This window comes from Mesoplodon bidens, assembly GCF_964165515.1.
Source record: "Mesoplodon bidens genome assembly, chromosome: 7".
Lineage (NCBI taxonomy): Eukaryota > Metazoa > Chordata > Mammalia > Artiodactyla > Ziphiidae > Mesoplodon > Mesoplodon bidens.
In genome coordinates this window covers 91,687,224-91,704,116 of record NC_138164.1, presented here as the reverse complement: position 1 = coordinate 91,704,116, position 16,893 = coordinate 91,687,224, and the positions used below count along the sequence as shown (strand labels likewise).

General features: G+C 48.9%; 1 protein-coding gene across 2 annotated transcripts in view; it reads right to left on the bottom strand.

Annotated features, from left to right (window-relative positions):
- NAT10 (N-acetyltransferase 10) overlaps window positions 1–14,664 on the bottom strand; it is a 40,243-nt gene extending 25,579 nt beyond the window's left edge. Inside the window, exons 1-9 of one of the 2 annotated variants that reach the window (XM_081240328.1) lie at window positions 14,482–14,664; window positions 12,417–12,539; window positions 11,979–12,070; window positions 9,660–9,831; window positions 8,258–8,380; window positions 6,523–6,584; window positions 4,991–5,105; window positions 4,785–4,892; window positions 1,076–1,209 (exon numbers count right to left, since the gene is read on the bottom strand). In XM_081240328.1, coding sequence (XP_081096454.1) covers window positions 1,076–1,209; window positions 4,785–4,892; window positions 4,991–5,105; window positions 6,523–6,584; window positions 8,258–8,380; window positions 9,660–9,831; window positions 11,979–12,070; window positions 12,417–12,524 — 914 coding nt within the window. In that variant the 5' untranslated portion in view covers window positions 12,525–12,539; window positions 14,482–14,664. Of the gene's footprint in view, window positions 1–1,075; window positions 1,210–4,784; window positions 4,893–4,990; window positions 5,106–6,522; window positions 6,585–8,257; window positions 8,381–9,659; window positions 9,832–11,978; window positions 12,071–12,416; window positions 12,540–14,096; window positions 14,198–14,481 lie in introns of those variants that run through there. The other variant, XM_081240329.1, reaches the window with a different exon arrangement.
- Window positions 14,665–16,893: the final 2,229 nt, after the last annotated feature.

The following is a 16,893-nucleotide window of genomic DNA, read 5'->3' as shown; positions in this document are numbered from 1 at the left end:
GACACACGTTTTGGGGAGGAAAAGTAAAGCAACTGCAGACCTGAGGGTATTCTTCCTCCCAACCTAATGAAAACGCATTACCAGTTTGAAGGTAGCACACCCCAGCAATTAGCTACCAGCATCTGTGAAAGCACCCTGCTGAGGGCACTGTGGGGACCGCTCGCTCCCTCAGGCTCCCTCAGTGCCAGGGCCGGCACGTGGCTCCCCAGTCCTGCGCCCTGGGACGAGAGAGGGCTTCACTCTCATCACTAGCTGTGCTGCGAGGGTTTCAAACCGTGAAGCCAAAGTACTCAATTGTGCTCAGGCTAAGGCCACAGTTAACCTCTGAGGGATCCTTGTTCAGTGTAAAGGATGCTGATGGTGGCGGGGCTGAGTGGTCCTGCCGGAGCAGCGAGAGAAACAAAGGACTAGGAGTCAGGAGCCGAGTTCAGCCCCAGCACTACCAGCACTGACTTGGGGGGGTCTTGGGTGTGTCACTGAAACTCCCTAAGCCTGGGTTTATCCATCTATGAAACGCTAACATTGTGAATTAGGAGCACTGAGGAAGAGAATGCATACAGGACATGGTGAATTCTAGGTCCTTTATTTATGTCTGTGAAGCTGGAAGTACATGATCTCCTGGCAGTTGCAAAAGTCTTCCGCCCAGGACAAAAGAATGGAAAGGAACATCACACTCAAAAGCAGCTCCTCAGAAGCAAACAAGATCTTCTACTGATCAAAATCATTAAAATGCCAAACTTGTACTTTTCTAAGTCAGCAAAGCTGGTCATTATACATGCTCATCTCCTGAGAGTTTTTAAGTTTCCTACCCCCGTTTCTTTGCTCTTGTGTGTTTGTTCAACTCTAAACAGTGAGTTGGCCCTGGTGTATGTCTGTGTGTGCATGCACACATATATGTGCACCTTTGGGGGTTTGGGGGAAACAGCACTGCTCTTTCTAGACAGGAACCCAAGACCTAGAGAAATCACACAGGAGCCTGCTCAGACCCCGGAGCAGCTTCCCTGTCCCCTGACCCCCTACTCCTGCACACTGCTCCCTCAGAGCTCAAAGTGCCTAAAGATGGGGACCCCCTTACCCAAAAGCCACTGCCCCAGCAATAGCCAATCCCAGGGCTGCAGATTTTCCCCTTCCTCGGGCAGCTGTGAGCACAACAGTACTCCTCAGGGTCTTTTCCGAGATCCCCTCAATGAATTTCAAGACAGCTTTGGCCTGTGGAAAGAGAAACATATTAGGTGAGCTTTGAGAAAGGCCAAGGTCCAGCCATCCACCACCATCGCCGTGGAGAATTCAGGCTGATGCCTAGGCTAACTCGGGGGCGGAGGGGCTGCAGGGGAGTTCTTACTGGCCAGAAAGCAAGGCCCAGCACCTGGACTCTCACTCCCTTAATCGTCTCCTCTGGGTCTCAAGGCTTTAAACACCAACTAGGTGCTGATAACCCCCAAGTTCACACCTCCATCCAGACCTCTTCCCCGCACACCAGACTCTTCTATGCACGCAATTGCCCCTGACCTGCCCTCCACCTGTACATCTAATAGACATCTCACACTGAACACCTAACATCCCCTCCAATCCTCCCCCACCTACGATCTTCCCCAGCTCAGCTAACTGTCCAACTGTTTAGGCCAAAAGTCTTCTCCATTTTCTCCCATACCTGATTCATCAGCAAATCCTGTCCATACTTCCTTCAAAACATAAAAATTCTACATTCCTCACCATCCTCCTCCTCCACCACGCTGGTCAAAGCCACCACCTTGTACCGCCGCCATTATTACAGGAGCCTCCTAATCAGTCCTGCTCCCACCTTCGTTCCCCTACAACCTAGACTCAACACAGCACAAGGCGATCCTGTTAAAATTAAGGCTGGCTTCCAGAAGCACAAGAATTCCTTCAATTGGATAATTTGTGTATTTGTTTAAAAAGAAAAAACATGATAACTGGGATTAAATAAATAAAGTCAGCCTGGGGATCCCTCTGACAGCTGTGCGGAGACCATGAGCGTAAAACTCTCTGCTGGCCCCCACTGCTCACAGAGTAAGTGCCACGCCCTCCCAGCGGCCTGCATGGCCTGCGCGGTCTGACCTCCGTCGTTTCCTCCTACCCTCGCCCACTCGCTCTGCTTCAGCCCAGTCATCCTCCTTGTGAGTCCTTGAGCACACCAGGAGAAACTACCTGAGGCCTGTGTACCAGGAGACCCCTCCGCCGGGAGCCCTCTCCCTGCAGAGAGCCACGTGGCTCGTTTTCTCAACTCCTTCAAGCCCACTCAAAGGGCAGCTGCTCACCAGGCCCTCTCTGACCACGATACGGAGACCCGCAGCACCCCTCCCTCCCCCGGCACTCCCCATCCCTCCTCGCTGCTCTTCATGTTTCCCCACCTACACAGCACCTTCTACTACAATACGTGGTTTGCTTACTTCCTTGATTCCCCGTCTTCCTCATCCCACCAGAATGTAAGCCCCATAAAGCAGGTGCGTCCCTCTTGTTTGCTGCTGAGCCCCTGCCTAGAGGAGTGTCAGTGGCGCTTAATGAGAACAGGGACCATAGCTCTACTCAGGGGCCAGACGCTGCTCCCCACGGGGAATCTGCCCTGGGAACAGGCCATTGAGACTGGGAGGAAGGCCGGATGGTCCAGCCTGGCCTGTCTGGTCCTGAAGAAGCTGCCTTACATGACTGGGCACGGACACTCAGAAGATACTGAGAAGACGCAGTCCCAGGCAGAAGGAAGGGAAGGACAGGGAGGGGCTTCAGGAAGCCAGAGTCTCTCCAGGTGGAAACACTCAGAGGGGATCCAGGTCCTACTCGCCTTAACTTGGCCTTGGCTGAACACTGTATTTTATCCTCTTGTTGTTTGCTTTAGAGTAGAAAAGTGAAGAACCCTGATAAAACATAAGTGGCAAAATCTACAAACATAATAAAAGGGTATGAAATCTGGACTAAAAATGCACTCTAAAATAATATTCTAAAATGAAAAACCAATACAAAAAAGCCGAGTGGTTTATGAAAACAAACAAAATAACCAGTAATTATATGAAAACAGTGCCTGCTTCTCTCATAACTAAAGTAACAACAAATTGAAACAACGATCCTATGTTCCCATATCAGATTCGTAAAGACATACAAGTTTAACAGTACCCAGTGTTGGCAAGACTGCAGAGAAAAAGGCCTTTTCATACATGGTGCGGGTTCCATAACCTGGCATGACACCCGCTTTAGTGCACACATACTCTACCCCAGCAATTCTCCTGTTAAATTAGCCTAGAGACAGTGCCCACATATGTATCTGTAAGAATGTCCTAATAGCATTACTTATAATAGCAAAAAAGCTGGAATCACGGCAAATGTCTAATAGGGACCACCTTCCCTTTGCACACTTTAAAAATACCCATTTATATGCACAGAAAAAGATCCAAAAGGACACACAATAAACCGTTAACAGCAGCTGTCTCTGCAGAGCAGGACAGCCAAGGAGAAACATCACTTTCTATTTTTAATGCACACTTTCCTACTTACTGATTTTTTAAATTTTTTTGCCGTGGGTCATTTATTTTCTTATAACAATACTACTGTACTATAGTTTTTCTCTCTTCTGCCCTTTCCCCATCCTCTCTCTCACTCCCTCTCTCTGGTGATAAAGCTACCAGGAAGCGGTTGAAAGCAACCCAGAGCCTGCAGCCTGGGCTGCAGAGAGAGAGCTGCGTGTTTGGTGATTCTACTTCCAGCATGGAAAGGGAAACCACCCTATTGGGACTCAGACCCAAGTGGGCGGCATCATTGCAGCTGTTTTCCATCATGAGGGAAAAGCCCAGTGCTGAGAGAGGCCTGTGCTGCTTGGTTGGCTCAGGCTGGACCAGAACCCTGAACACACCCGACAGCTTGCAGGCCTCTGGGCCACATCCATTCAGCTCCCATCACCGCCCAGGAACCACCGGAGAAGCCAAGTTTATCTATCGGCCCTGGCCACTTCAGGGAGCACAGAAATGCATCCTGGCAGCTCCCACCCAGCCTGCTGTCTGTACCTAGAGATCAGGTACACAGAGGACCCTCACCACAGGGCCCTCATCAGCCCTCACACTGGAGCCTCCAGCTCTCCTCACTTACGAACAAGGCATAAGCGAAAACCTTTATGTCATCAAAACTTAATGAAAATGGGGGCTTCCCTGGTGGCGCAGTGGTTAAGAATCCACCTGCCAATGCAGAGGACACGGGTTCGAGCCCTGGTCCGGGAAGATCCCACATGCCGTGGAGCAACTAAGCCCGTGCGCCACAACTCCTGAGCCTGCGCTCTCGAGCCCGCAAGCCATAAGTACTGAAGCCCGCGAGCCTAGAGCCTGTGCTCCACAAGAGAAGCCACCGCAGTGAGAAGCCCGCGCACCACAACGAAGAGTAGCCCCAGCTCGCCGCAACTAGAGAAAGCCCACGCACAACAGCGAAGACCCAACGCAGCCAAAAATAAATAAATTAAATAAATTAAAAAAAAAAACTTAACGAAAATGAAAGGACACAGGTCCATCACCCTGCGCCTGTGGCGTTCCTCCATAAATGTAACCCATCTCCCCCCGACCCCCAGCTCCCTGAACTGTTAACGTGGAGAAGGGGGAGCTAATCCTGGACCACTGTCATGAACACATGCTGCTGCTGCGTGCCTGAGTGTGAGCAACAGAAAAGGGCCCTCGCCCTCGGAGGAGGCAAGCCTTGTTCTAACTTGGCATCTGTCACTCTCCGCCCGCTGTCTCTCTCCCCTCAGCGCCGTGCAGACTGGGCTGGGGACGTTCCAAACGCACGCTCACCTGGTCTACGGTCTTGCAGCACTCCACCAACACGCCCACAGGCTGGGTGTCCTGCAAGCTCTCCTTCAGCTCCTTCAGCTCCAGACCAGAAGGCCCAAGACTGTCCTCCTACCAGAGAGGGGAGGAGGAGAAGCTTTGCCGCCACCCCGGGAGGGCCAGCACAGAAAACGCAGCCTGCCCCACGTTCCCGGCCCCTGGCAGCTCACCGGGGTCTGGGGAGGGAGGGCCTCAACACTGGCGGCATGGGAGGAGATGGGCAGGATGTTGAGCTGGTCATCGATGGCGAGACACCTCTTACACGAGGCCAGAGAAAGAATAAACCTGAGGAACAAACCGCAGTCGTGAGGTGCTGAGGGCAGTGTCTGCACAACAAGGGAAGGGCTTTTCTCCAGGAAAATCATCTAGCCCCACGTCTCTAAGAAAGCTGGAGAAAGCCAACACCATCATCTGGAGGGCAGTGCCGGATGATTCCCAGCCTCCTTTACGAGGCCCGAACATGCTTTATAGAGCAAACAAGCAAACGGGGAACTCCCTTAAGCGACTGATTACAAGGGCCCCTACTGTGCAGAAGCCCGCTGCTCCAGGGTGCCCCGGCCCTTCCCCCATCCTGCCAGGTTCACCCTTTAGCACTACGTGTCTCCTTGAATGGGGAACGCCAAAGCCACCCCACATGTGCTCACCAGCCACACAGGGAAACAAACGCATACACAACTGGACTGACCTTCTGCCACAAGGAGGAGAAAATAAAGGAAAGGGTGGAGGGGAAAGCTCCCTCTAGCACTATAATACAAACATTTTTGCGTGTAGCAAAACATGTGTTTGGCTATAAAATCCAAGCTTCTCCCACAACTGCAAGCAAAGGGCCTCCCGCACTACTTTCACAGGCTTCCCTTCCAGCCAGTAGCGCTGGGCGACCTCCAGGCCCACTGCTACTGAGCAGCTTCAGAGGCGATTGAAATTAGGTTGCACAGTTCACCCAGGCCAGGATTCCTAAACCTCAGCACTACTGAGATTCTGGACCAGATAATTCTTTGTTGGAAGGGCTCTTCGGTGCCTTTTAAGCTGTTCAGTGGCACCCTTGGCCTCAACTGACACCAGCCTCCCGCCCTCACCGCAGGTCACGACCATCAGAGCATCTCCAGACACGGCCAAGTCTCCCCAGGGGCAAAAGTGCTCCGGCTGAGAACCACTGACCTAGGACATGGCTTCTTTCTTCTTAAGGCGTTTCACGTGTTGCTAACTGGCGTTCCTTAAAAAGGGGTCTGTGGTCAAATAAATTGGGGTCCCTGGTGCTGTGAGACTTTTCAGAGGCTAAAACAGGCTCACGTGAATCCTCAGAAAGGAAAAACTGTATCAGCATTTCCCAGATATATTGGACCAGAGAACCCTTTTGTCATAAGGTCCCTCTTGAACATCAGTGTTCTGTGAAACACATTTGGGAAAAGAGTGGTCCAGACAAATCACCCCTTTGACAGATGCGTAGGCTAAAAGCCAGAGCGGGAGAGAGACTCGGTAAGGGCCAGAAGCAAGATAGAATTCAGGCCCCAGCCTTCCACTCACTTTTATTGCCTCCAGTTAGCTGCACAACTACCACTGCTATCGGGACTATCACCATTTGGGGCTCCTGCACTACCTTCCCTGAGATAGAGCACAGCTTTCAGTTGGGTCCAAGGTGAAAATGTTCCCCCCGCTGTGGCTCCCCACAGCTGAGGAAGTGAGAAATGTGCTCCAGACCTACCTCTCATTAAATCTTCCCACCACATCCTGATGGGCCTCCGTCCTGTATCTTGAATGCACGTCCTAAAAGAGACAACGTCCATTAACAGAGGTACCCAAATTGCACTGAGGTTCAGCGTCCAAGTGTGAAGAAGTTCCAACAAACAACCCTGGGGTAAAAGAGGCACCAGAGATGCTGCTAGAAACAAAATCTACTCCTACCTAACCTGCCATGCGAAACTGGCCAGATGCGATCTGCTGCAGCAGGACTCAGACACTAAATGCAATGTTTCTTATCACAACAAATGTCCCCTCACCTCACCTTTGACTGTTCCCACATTTTATCCAGCAGCACAAAACATATTCACCCGTTCAATAAAATGCACATGCCAACACCAGACAAGCTGGGCACACACCGGTGTTTAGTAAAGCATGAAACCTATTCTCCTGAAGCTTACAGTCAAATGGTTGGATGGAGACAAACAAGTAAATAGATACAAATTTTGGGAAATGCTATGAATGAGAAACAGGGTGCAGTGGCAGCCAATGGCGGGGTGGGGAGGGGGACCACTTATATAGGGTAGAGAGGGAAGGCCCTCTGAGCTGGTAAGCAGGCAGCCAAGTAAGAGAGGGAGGAAGAACAAACAAAGTGACGTGGGCACAGACATTCGCTCGTTCACAGGTATTTCAGGAGGGCTTACTAAAGTCCAGGCACCCTTCCAGGATCAGGGAATATACCAGGGAGGAAAACGAAGTCCCTGCTCCCATAAAGTTTGGAGACTGGCACAGGAAGCCAGACAATAAACAAATAAATGTCTAACTTTAGGTGGCTGTACCATGCTTTGAAGCAAAATAAAACAGGTTGAGGAGTGACAGGCCAACCACATAGTCTACACAGGGTGTGAGAGAGGCCACACCGAGGAAGTGGTATCTTGGCTGGGAGTGGAACGCAGTGAGGAAGTGGGCCAGCAGACATTTCGTGGAAACGGCGCGAAGGCCCTCAGGTGAGAGTCTGCTGAGGGGAGAGGGCGCACCTGAAGACCTCCGAGGAGGCCGGAGGGGCTGGGGTGAGGCGAAGGGGCTGGGGGCGATGAGGCGACAGGAAGTAGGCACTGAGATCTGACGGAGGTCCACTTCACCGGGCGAACGCAGCTCATGAAACCCTGAGGCCAAGCCTAACAGTTCCCGAGCAGCTGGCAATGGACAATGACTCCAAACCTGCGGCTCAACACACCCATGTGGCAGAACCAGCTCTGCATCCAGGGAAACACTTCCAGCCACTCCCTCAGCTGGGGCAGAAAAAAAATACCCCACCCCACTCCCTGGAGTCAAAGTTTCTGCCAGTCCGGGAGCGGGATGGCAATGCTCCTCCACTACCCATTAGGGTGAGGGCAGGTGAGGACGCTTGTGCATGGTCCCCTTTTTGTAGTACACAAATGTAGGCACTGGCATGGCCCTCTGTGGAATACTCTTAGAAATTGAACTACACAACAGCTGCATCATGTCTGAATCTCACTGGTGTAGAATCTGCAAATGCCTGAAAGCAAAGGCAAAATGCAGATTCCTAAGCACACCCAGGGCCACTGAGGCTTCTCTGCAGAAAATTCCTCATTAGCTCCAGTCAAAGAGCTCCCAGCCTAGAAATTATACTGACCGCTCACTGGAGTTGCTCAGTAGGCATTCTTAAAAGAAAGCAGCAAAAACACAGATTCATTTGAACCGCCACAATCAAGTTAAAGAAAAAAACGGACACTTACCATGGTCATCGTGTACAACTGCTTCAGTGAGTTCATGGTCCGTAGGAGGATAACCACCAACCCACCACCTTCCACTGTTTCTACAGTCCTGGCCAGCAAGTTTGGAGTCAAAGCTTCAAAATCCTGGAAAAAGGAAACCTTAGAACTGGCTGCAAAGAACACCCGCTGGGAAGCTTAAGCAGGGGCCAGGCGATAAGGTACAAGGAGGGCTTCAGAGTACAAACTCAAGACCATACCCTGTACCTGACTCACCAGGACGGACGGACGGACGGACGGACGGACGGACGGCCGGGGACACACACACACACACACACACACACACACTCACTCTCTCTCTCTCTCTCTATTGATTCACACTTGAATTTCAGAAATACCTCACACTCATTTTCTGCTCTGTTCATAGATGGAAACTGACAGAACTCAACTGCACCACATGGGGGAGCCACTGCCTAAAGGAGCCACCATCACTTCACCTGGTAACAGGTGAGCAGAAGCAGCTCCCTACCAGTCAGTGATGGGGTGAGAACAGGCAAAACGCTCTTTTCAGCCTCCAAGGTGGGATGTAAGCCAGCAGTGTATGGACAGCCCACTGGAATACGGAAAGGAAAAACCAGAACTCCTATTCAAAATTTCCCACCTCATTTCTTAATTTATATTTTAAAAGGTATGTTTTACGATGCACATAATCATAGTAGTGCATGCATATAATAAATACATATCAAACTGTGGGAACCTGTGCTTAAATGTGAGGATTTGTGCTTAAATGTTTTCTTTGGTGGGTGGGGCGGGGTCACAGGTGCCAAAGAATCAAAGAACAAAACAAAGACCACCAGAGCTCAAAACAAAGAAAAATATGAAACTTAATCTATTAACTTGCCAGGCAAGAGAAAATATATACCAGTGAAGAAACTCACCAGCTACTTCTCTGAGGGGGGGAAAGCTAGGAGACTTCAAGGACGAGAAGGGCGGTGATAGGGGTGGTTATTCGGTCAAGCACTCTGGATAGGACGTCCGAGTACTCGGGTCCGTACCTAGTTAGCTAAAACAAGTCCCACTGCTCTCTGGTCACGAAAGTCTTCAGTTAGTTCTAATAGGGATCTAGGGTCCTGGGGTCACTCAAAGTTCCGTGCTTTACCAAGCTGGTTAGACCCAGTTGTGATGGAGCGTCACTGCCAGTTTGGGTATCTCTAGACAAGTGCTGCTTTTGGTAGGAAATGCTCTTTTTATGTTGGTGAGTTACCCAGTTCCTGTGGAAAGTGGCCAAGTCCTCCACGGATGAAGCTTTGGGGGAGGGAGTACACGTGACTCCTCTCCTCTCTGTACACCTGGCCTTGTGGGTGACCAGGCAGCCCAGGCACTCCCTAGCACTCTAACTCGTCACGGGCTGGGGCAAGTCACCCACCTGGAGAACACACATGCCAAACGTATTGCCCAGGATCTTGTGGGTCTCATTGTAGTAGCAGTAGCGAATGTTTGTGGCAGCTACGAAGAGTTCAAAGGGGTCATCTTGCTTTATGTTCAGCGTCCCGCTCTTTATTTTTTTCTGCAGCTGTCGCATTCTTTTCTTCCGATGACTGCAATCACCCCCCATCCCATGAAAGCCAGTTAACCAGAGGGGCTAGAGTTGGGAGCAGGGGATAGGCTCAACGATCACCCACTTAGACCTTCAGAGCTAGAAGGGAACTTGGAAATCGCAGTGCTCATCCCCTCACTTTAAAGCTGAAGGAAACGAAAGAGGCATTAGAGCAGATGGGCTTCGGAGGGAGACAGTGGAAGTCTGTGTGAGGACCCTGCCATTTTGACACTTCACTTTACAAAAAGGGGAATGGGAGTCCCTAAACCTCACATTCAGCCAGAGCTTGAAAGCAAACCTTAGTGGCCTCATTACCTCAGTCTCAAGCCAATGCTTCAACCACACAGCACCGCTTCCCAGAGAACCTGGGAGAGGCACTGTGATGGCGGGTTACTTTATTCATTTTTCCTAAATGAATTCATCCACTTCCTTCCCAGATGGTGGGGTCAAGTCCTCAAGGGCAGCTCTAATCTAAGACAATACTGATAGAGGGTATAAGGGTTGGAACGGAATCTGGACGTCTCCCAGAAATCCCTGAACTTTTCTTTTGTCTTAAAAAACTCTGAATACCTAACTGTCAATTAATTGTTTCTTTCAGAGAAAAGAGAGAACGAGAAAACTCCAGCATCAAGGGTTACAGCAAACCAAAATTGTATCATAGTTCTCTAACTGAATAGTAGAGCCAAGGCCTTGCCCCTGGGGCTGCACTTCCTCAGCCCATGACTTAGCATCAGCCTTCATCTAATGCTCAAAACAGGGGTAGGAGAGCTATAAGAGGCACAGAAGAGATTTTTAAAAGTGAATGCAGGTGGGTTAAGTTTGAAAGGCAAATCTGCCCAAAACATTGTAAACTGCCCAATTTCGCAGGGGGTTTCCCCACAGCAGAGTCCGCCCCAGAGACACATATACTGGGGGATAAAGGAGGGAGAAGAGGCCCAAGGACAGAACCACAGGTGAGCTGGGTTTAGGGAAGGAGACGAGCTCGGGGAGAGAGAGAGCTCAGGAAGGCGGTCTGAGTGTCACAGAAGCAAAGAAAGGAGAGCATTTCCGAGGTGACTTTATAACGGTTTATCTGACAAGGAACAGCACCCCCACACCCCAAACTCCTCCACACACACAGTCGTAGGCAGAACTGCCAGGTTCCTAGTAGGTGACCCACCCCACCTCCTCTGGCCCAGGGGTGGATGTCTTTCCAAAAGAATTTGGGAGAAAGACTGATTTCTGTGTCGTTGGACCCAAAGCACGTAAAACTCAAGTGGTGTTTCTGCGATGGGCACCACAGAAGGCAGAAAGCTGCCCTGAAGTGGGAAAAGAACAGAGCAGACACGCAGAGATGAGAGACTGAGCAGGGACCAGAGCGTCAGCGCTGCGGCTGTACACCGCGCCCACGGAAGAGCTGAAATCTCATCCCCATAGGCTTCAGGAGCTAGCCCGTATATTGCCGACCCTTGAGAAACCTGGGGGTTAACCTGCGTCTAACTTAAGAGTCGCCCCCCCGGTAACCACAGCTCCTCCACATCAGAGGATTCAACCAACCACGGACCACGTGGTACTGTAGTATTTACTACTGAAAAACATCCGTGTATAAGTGGAGCCCTGCAGTTCTAATCCACATTGTCCAAGGGTCAACTGTACTTCAATAAATTCCCCTTGTGCCTAAGTGTGTTTGTGTTGGAGGTCTGCTCTTTACTATATAAGAAGTCTTAAGTCCACAACTTCAAAAGATAAGAACAGCCAATTGTCAAAAACAGCAGTGAACTACTAGAAGAAGAGCTCTGAGAAAAAGGAGAAAGAGGAGGAAAAGTTGTTGCATTAGGCATCAGGTCGTTGGTAACTTCCAAGAGCAACTGAAGGAAGCTGCATTATTAGAGGGGCTGGATCAGCTGAGAAAACTCAGAAGAAAACTCGTGTGCAGAAAGCAAGGAATTGGGCTGGGGACTTAAAAGAGCATGTGAAAAGGATCTGAAATTTATTGTCAGGAATGAAGAAAGGCCATCAGCTCTACTATTTTTCTCTACTAGAAGTGTCCTCAGAGATAGCACCTTCACTAAGAATCCCTGAAAAACCATGTCAAAGAATCATTTCCTAGCATTTAACTAACGAGCAGGGATGGGAAGTGGGATGGGACACTCAAAGGGCACGGCTTACCTGCTAAACCCCAGCTCTTTCTTATAACACCACAGCACAGAAGGCCGAGCCTTCACAGTTGCTCTGGACAACATGTGATGGAGTATGACCACCTGCCAAAGAAAAAAGCCATAGCAACTCAGGACCAGAAGAGAACTCCAGGACAGCCAGGACCGAGACCACAAGGCAAGCAGTGCCCAGGCGGGGACTAGAAGCCAGCGCACATACACTTACCCTTGCACTCAGTCCACCACCCCACATATCAAAAGCTGTTAACCTGTCTGTTAATAATTCTAAATATTGAGTAGTTATCACTTCCAGTAAGTAAAGGAATGTTCCCACTAGGCATTTCACTTAAAGAAAACCAGTTATTATGTGTGAAACCCCAGAGTGTCTGTAACATGCTGACTCTTTGGGACAGGATACAAAGTAAGTCAGGAAGCATTTACCAGGTCTTACCTGATCCTTTCCTCGATCTCCGACCACAACAAAGAGAGACCTCTGCCGCTCAGCTACCCCATTCTCAATGAGAATCCGGATTCGGTTATCCACTTTCTTCCGATGCATGGTGAAAAACTATCACTAAAACAGAAGGAAAAGACACAACTGGACATGAACACCCAGGTTCTGGGTGAGGAACATTAGCTGGCTGCCTCCTGTGGGGCTGGGAGGCTGAGCTAGGCACATTTATAAGTATCATCTTATTGAACCCTCAAACAGCTCCCTAGGGAAGACATCGGCCTCATTTTTTAAATTACGAAACTTAGGCTTGAAAGGTGAAGAAAATGTTCCCTTGGCATGGGAAGTCAACAGGAAAGCTGTAATTCACCCCCCTATGGAGGAGTTTTTCAAAAATCGGAAACAATGTTCAAAAACAGAATGATTAAAATGTATGATATATCTATGGGAAAATAAAGCGGTTTTCAAAAAAATTTGTTCAAAATCATTTTCAAATATTATCTAAGGATATGGATACAGATGCTTATTAGAGGATAACATGGCAGGATATGCATGTACATAATATATATATAGAAAAAAAAAGATTGGAAGAAAACACCAAAATGTAAAGTAGTTATTTATGAATGGTGAGATAACAGATGATTCTTATTTTGTTCTTTTGTTTTTTTGGAGTTTTGTGTTTTGTTTTTTTTAATTCACATACATTACTAACAAAGTCAGGAAAAGAAATCAATTGACTATTACTATGATGGAATGTGGCCATCTGTTTCCTCAAAGGAGGGAAAACTATACTGAAGCCTGTACAGAGAGATTTCAAAAGTTACTGTGATTACATATGATAGAGCATTGCATCATTATAATAAATACACCAAAGAAACATCAAAAATATCAATTATGCTTCTACAATGTAAAAGTAAAAATGGCATGTTACTTAGAAACTCCAGTGCTTGCTGCATTCTAATTCTACACCTAAAGCTCATTAACTGAACCTTAACCCTGCCTTAATTGGCTTTCTAACCTCTCAATCCAAACATGGATTTTAGCAGTTCAATCTTACTATAAAACACTACTTGATAATCAATGGCTCCTATTTTATAAAGAAAGGACCAAGTATAAATACTCAAGTACCCCAAGGAAGAAAAGTGAGGGAGACAGGATTCACATTCAGGCCTCCCCTGATTCCAAAGCCTGAACCCTTTCCAGTTCACCAACCTGACCAGCTTGTCAGCTGAGTTGCAGGCCACACAAAGACCCCACAACCAATCAACAACTAATTAACTAATTATTGCTTTTTGTTCTAGTTACTGTGGGAGCCCCAGAAGTAGTACCAGATAAAGCCTTGACTTCGAGTAGCTTTCATTTTCCTTAAAGAAAATATTTAAGAGAAAGAAATGAGGGATAATCTGTCTAAAGACAGACAAATTAAATGTAAAACTAATTGCTACAGTGGTCTGATGAAAGTCTGAGATTACTGTGGGCTGGAGTTGCCATGGAAGGCCTAATGGATGAGGAGGGCCTTGAAAGAAGAGAAAGAGGATTATTTTCATTCATCTAGTAGTCTAACAAATATACATAGCACCTATCTGCCAGGCACCATTCCAGGTGCACTGGCAAACAAAAACAAAGTCCTGAATGTGCCTGCTGAATATGGAGTATAAACGAATGAGCAGAGTGAAGTACCTAAGAGCGTGGGAGGATCTAGATGAAATCAGACTGCCTCAGTTCAGTGCCAGGTGCTGCAATCAGGAACTGTGGGCAAGCTCCGCAGAAAGCAAACGTGTTGTCTGTCACCCACCCACTCACCCCACCCCACCCCCAGAGCCCCTAGAGGATGGAGATCAAGCCACGCAACCCGCCAGAGCTCTCGAGAAGCACTCCCGAGAGTGGCCGCCTACTGGGGAAGAGGGTCCTGTAATCTAGGAGCGCCCGGGTGGGGCGGCAGTCGGCAGGGGCCGGGCATCAGCACGGATGCAGAGCCTTCGTCCTGGAGCCAGTCTCCTCCGGGCCCAAGAAGGACACGGACACCGACCTCGGCACCCATCCCCAGCCATCCCGTGATGAGTACCTGCGCCCCGAGCCGGGCGGACTCCAGCCAGGAGCGAAGCGGAAGCACGTGGGGGACACCGAACTTCCGCGGGAGAAGCGGGCGCAACGGGCTGCCCCTAGCGGATGCCTGGTCGCCGACTCTCACAGTTTGCCTCCCTCGGCAACGCGCGTCCAGCTCAGTCGCCGGTAGGCGGTGCGTGCGCTGGCGAACTAATGGAGCGGCGACGGCGAGCGAGAGGGGACCTTTTTCACCCCTGTCCCTGCGTGATGACGTCATGGGCCCGGGAGGCGGGGCTGCAGCAACTGCGGCTGCGCGGTTTAGTCTCTGCCCGCCGTAGCTGTGGTACCTGTTGTAAGTTGCCTCTTCGTATCAAAATTAAGAGACCGTGACTACGGAGGGCAGAATAAGCAGATACCCGCTCCCGCAGGGCCTGTCAGCGCGCTGGGGCTAGCTCGGGTGCCCGGACAGGCCCGGGGCAGCACACGGTAAGTGGTCTGGGGTTTTCAGTGTTAGCCTGGTTATGCGAGATGACTGGCTCCGGGGATCTGTGCGTAATTTTGACAGTCCTCTTACTTTAAATAACTATTTTAATGTGATAAGATGGGGAAACTCGATCAGCAGACCTGTCTCATTCAGCTCACTTGACCCTCCCCATCCTCAGTAATGACCTTGTAGACCTCTCTGGCATTCCGTAGATTTTCTACCCACTACTGCTGCTCCTGTACTTTGGCAGGCTCCCTTTAGGCCTGTATCTGGCTGTCAAATGCTGGCGTTCTGAAAACCAGCTCTGAGGCTCTGCTTTCGTTACTTCCCCTCCCCCCCCCCCATTCTCGGACGAACTCGGTCAAGCGGTTGACTTGAAGGGCCACCTACGTAGTCATGGTTTTGGGGGCCAGATCGTTGAATTTAACATATCCAACTGCTTGCTCAACATTTCTTGATGCCTCAATCAGAAAGTTGAAGCTGAATTCATTTGCCTTTCTTCCCTAAACTCCTTCCTCAAAGCAGAATTTAATTCTCTACCTCCAAATCTAATGTAATCAGCAGCACCACCCATAGTATTTTTTTGTAATTCCCTCAACAAAATGTCAATATGCTAGACACAAGAGGTAGTGACCAAAACAGTCCTATCTCCTGTGCAACTTACAGTCTAGGTAAGAAAAAAGTATCCAGTGAGTAAAAAATAAGGCACTGCTTTAGAGGTGGACTTGGAAGGACTCTGAAGTGGTGACTTGGAGTAAGACCTGAATTTAGAAAGAATGAGCCTTAAGAACAGTGGAGTGAAAAGCTTTCCCATGCATTAAGTGTAACACATGAAGACTCCAAGATGGAAAAAGTCTCAGCAAAGCAGCCAGTGTGACCAGAGTACAGTGAGCAAAAGGAAAAATGGTAGGAAACTAACCAGATAATTGAAGGGCACATGGGCCACAGATTTGAATTCTACGTGTGATGGGAAACCACTGGGGTCTGAGTAACAGGGAAGTGACAAAATCTGACTTGCCCTCTTAAAAGGCTCAATCTGGCTGCTATGCAAAAAACTATACTACAGGAGAGCAAGAGTAGAAACACAGAGAACCGTTATAAGCTACTGTAGCTGACTGTTCTGATGTGGTGGTCACAAGTGCTAGTAGACTCAGGATATATTTTCAAGATAGAACCACATGTAGATTTGCTTAAGGACTATATAGATACAAGGTATGAAAGGAAATTAAAGATATGAACAACTGGATGTAGGTTCATCAATAAATCAATTTCGAATACTCGTAACATTCAAAGCAAGATATTAAAGTAGGAGTTTGTTTGGGGGAGTCTGGGACCTAGAAATACTTGTGAGTGACTAAAATGCTGATTGTAGTCAAAGTCCTGGGATTGGATAAGATCACCTAGGGAAGAATGTTAGCTAGGGATGAAGTCTGCAACCAAGGCCTGGAAAACTCAGCAAAGGATACTGAGCAGTGGCCAGTTAGATAGGAAATATGTAGAATCCCATTTACTACCACCCTCCACTTTATGTTGTAATCGTTTCTTACATGGGCTACTCCAATAGCCATCTCTTGCACCATATTATTTTGTTCTCAACACTGCACTGTTTGGGGGGTTTTGTTTTGTTGTTGTTGCTTTGTTTTTGCTGCTACACGAGGCTTCCAAGATCTTAGTTCCCCAACCAGGGACTGAACCCGGGCCCACAGCAGTGAAAGCACAGAGTCCTAACCACTGGACCGCAGTGGAATTCCATGCACTGAGTGTTCTTAAATGGCAATTTTATTAGGTGACCCACCATCCTCTCCCCCCCAACCCCACCCCCTATACACACAGCTTAGAAATCTTGTTTCCAACTGTTAGAGACAAAACTTAACATGGAATAGAACTTACAAAGCTATTCTTAGTAGCCCTTACTGTTGCTTCAGCCTCTTTCTAGCTCTACTAAAT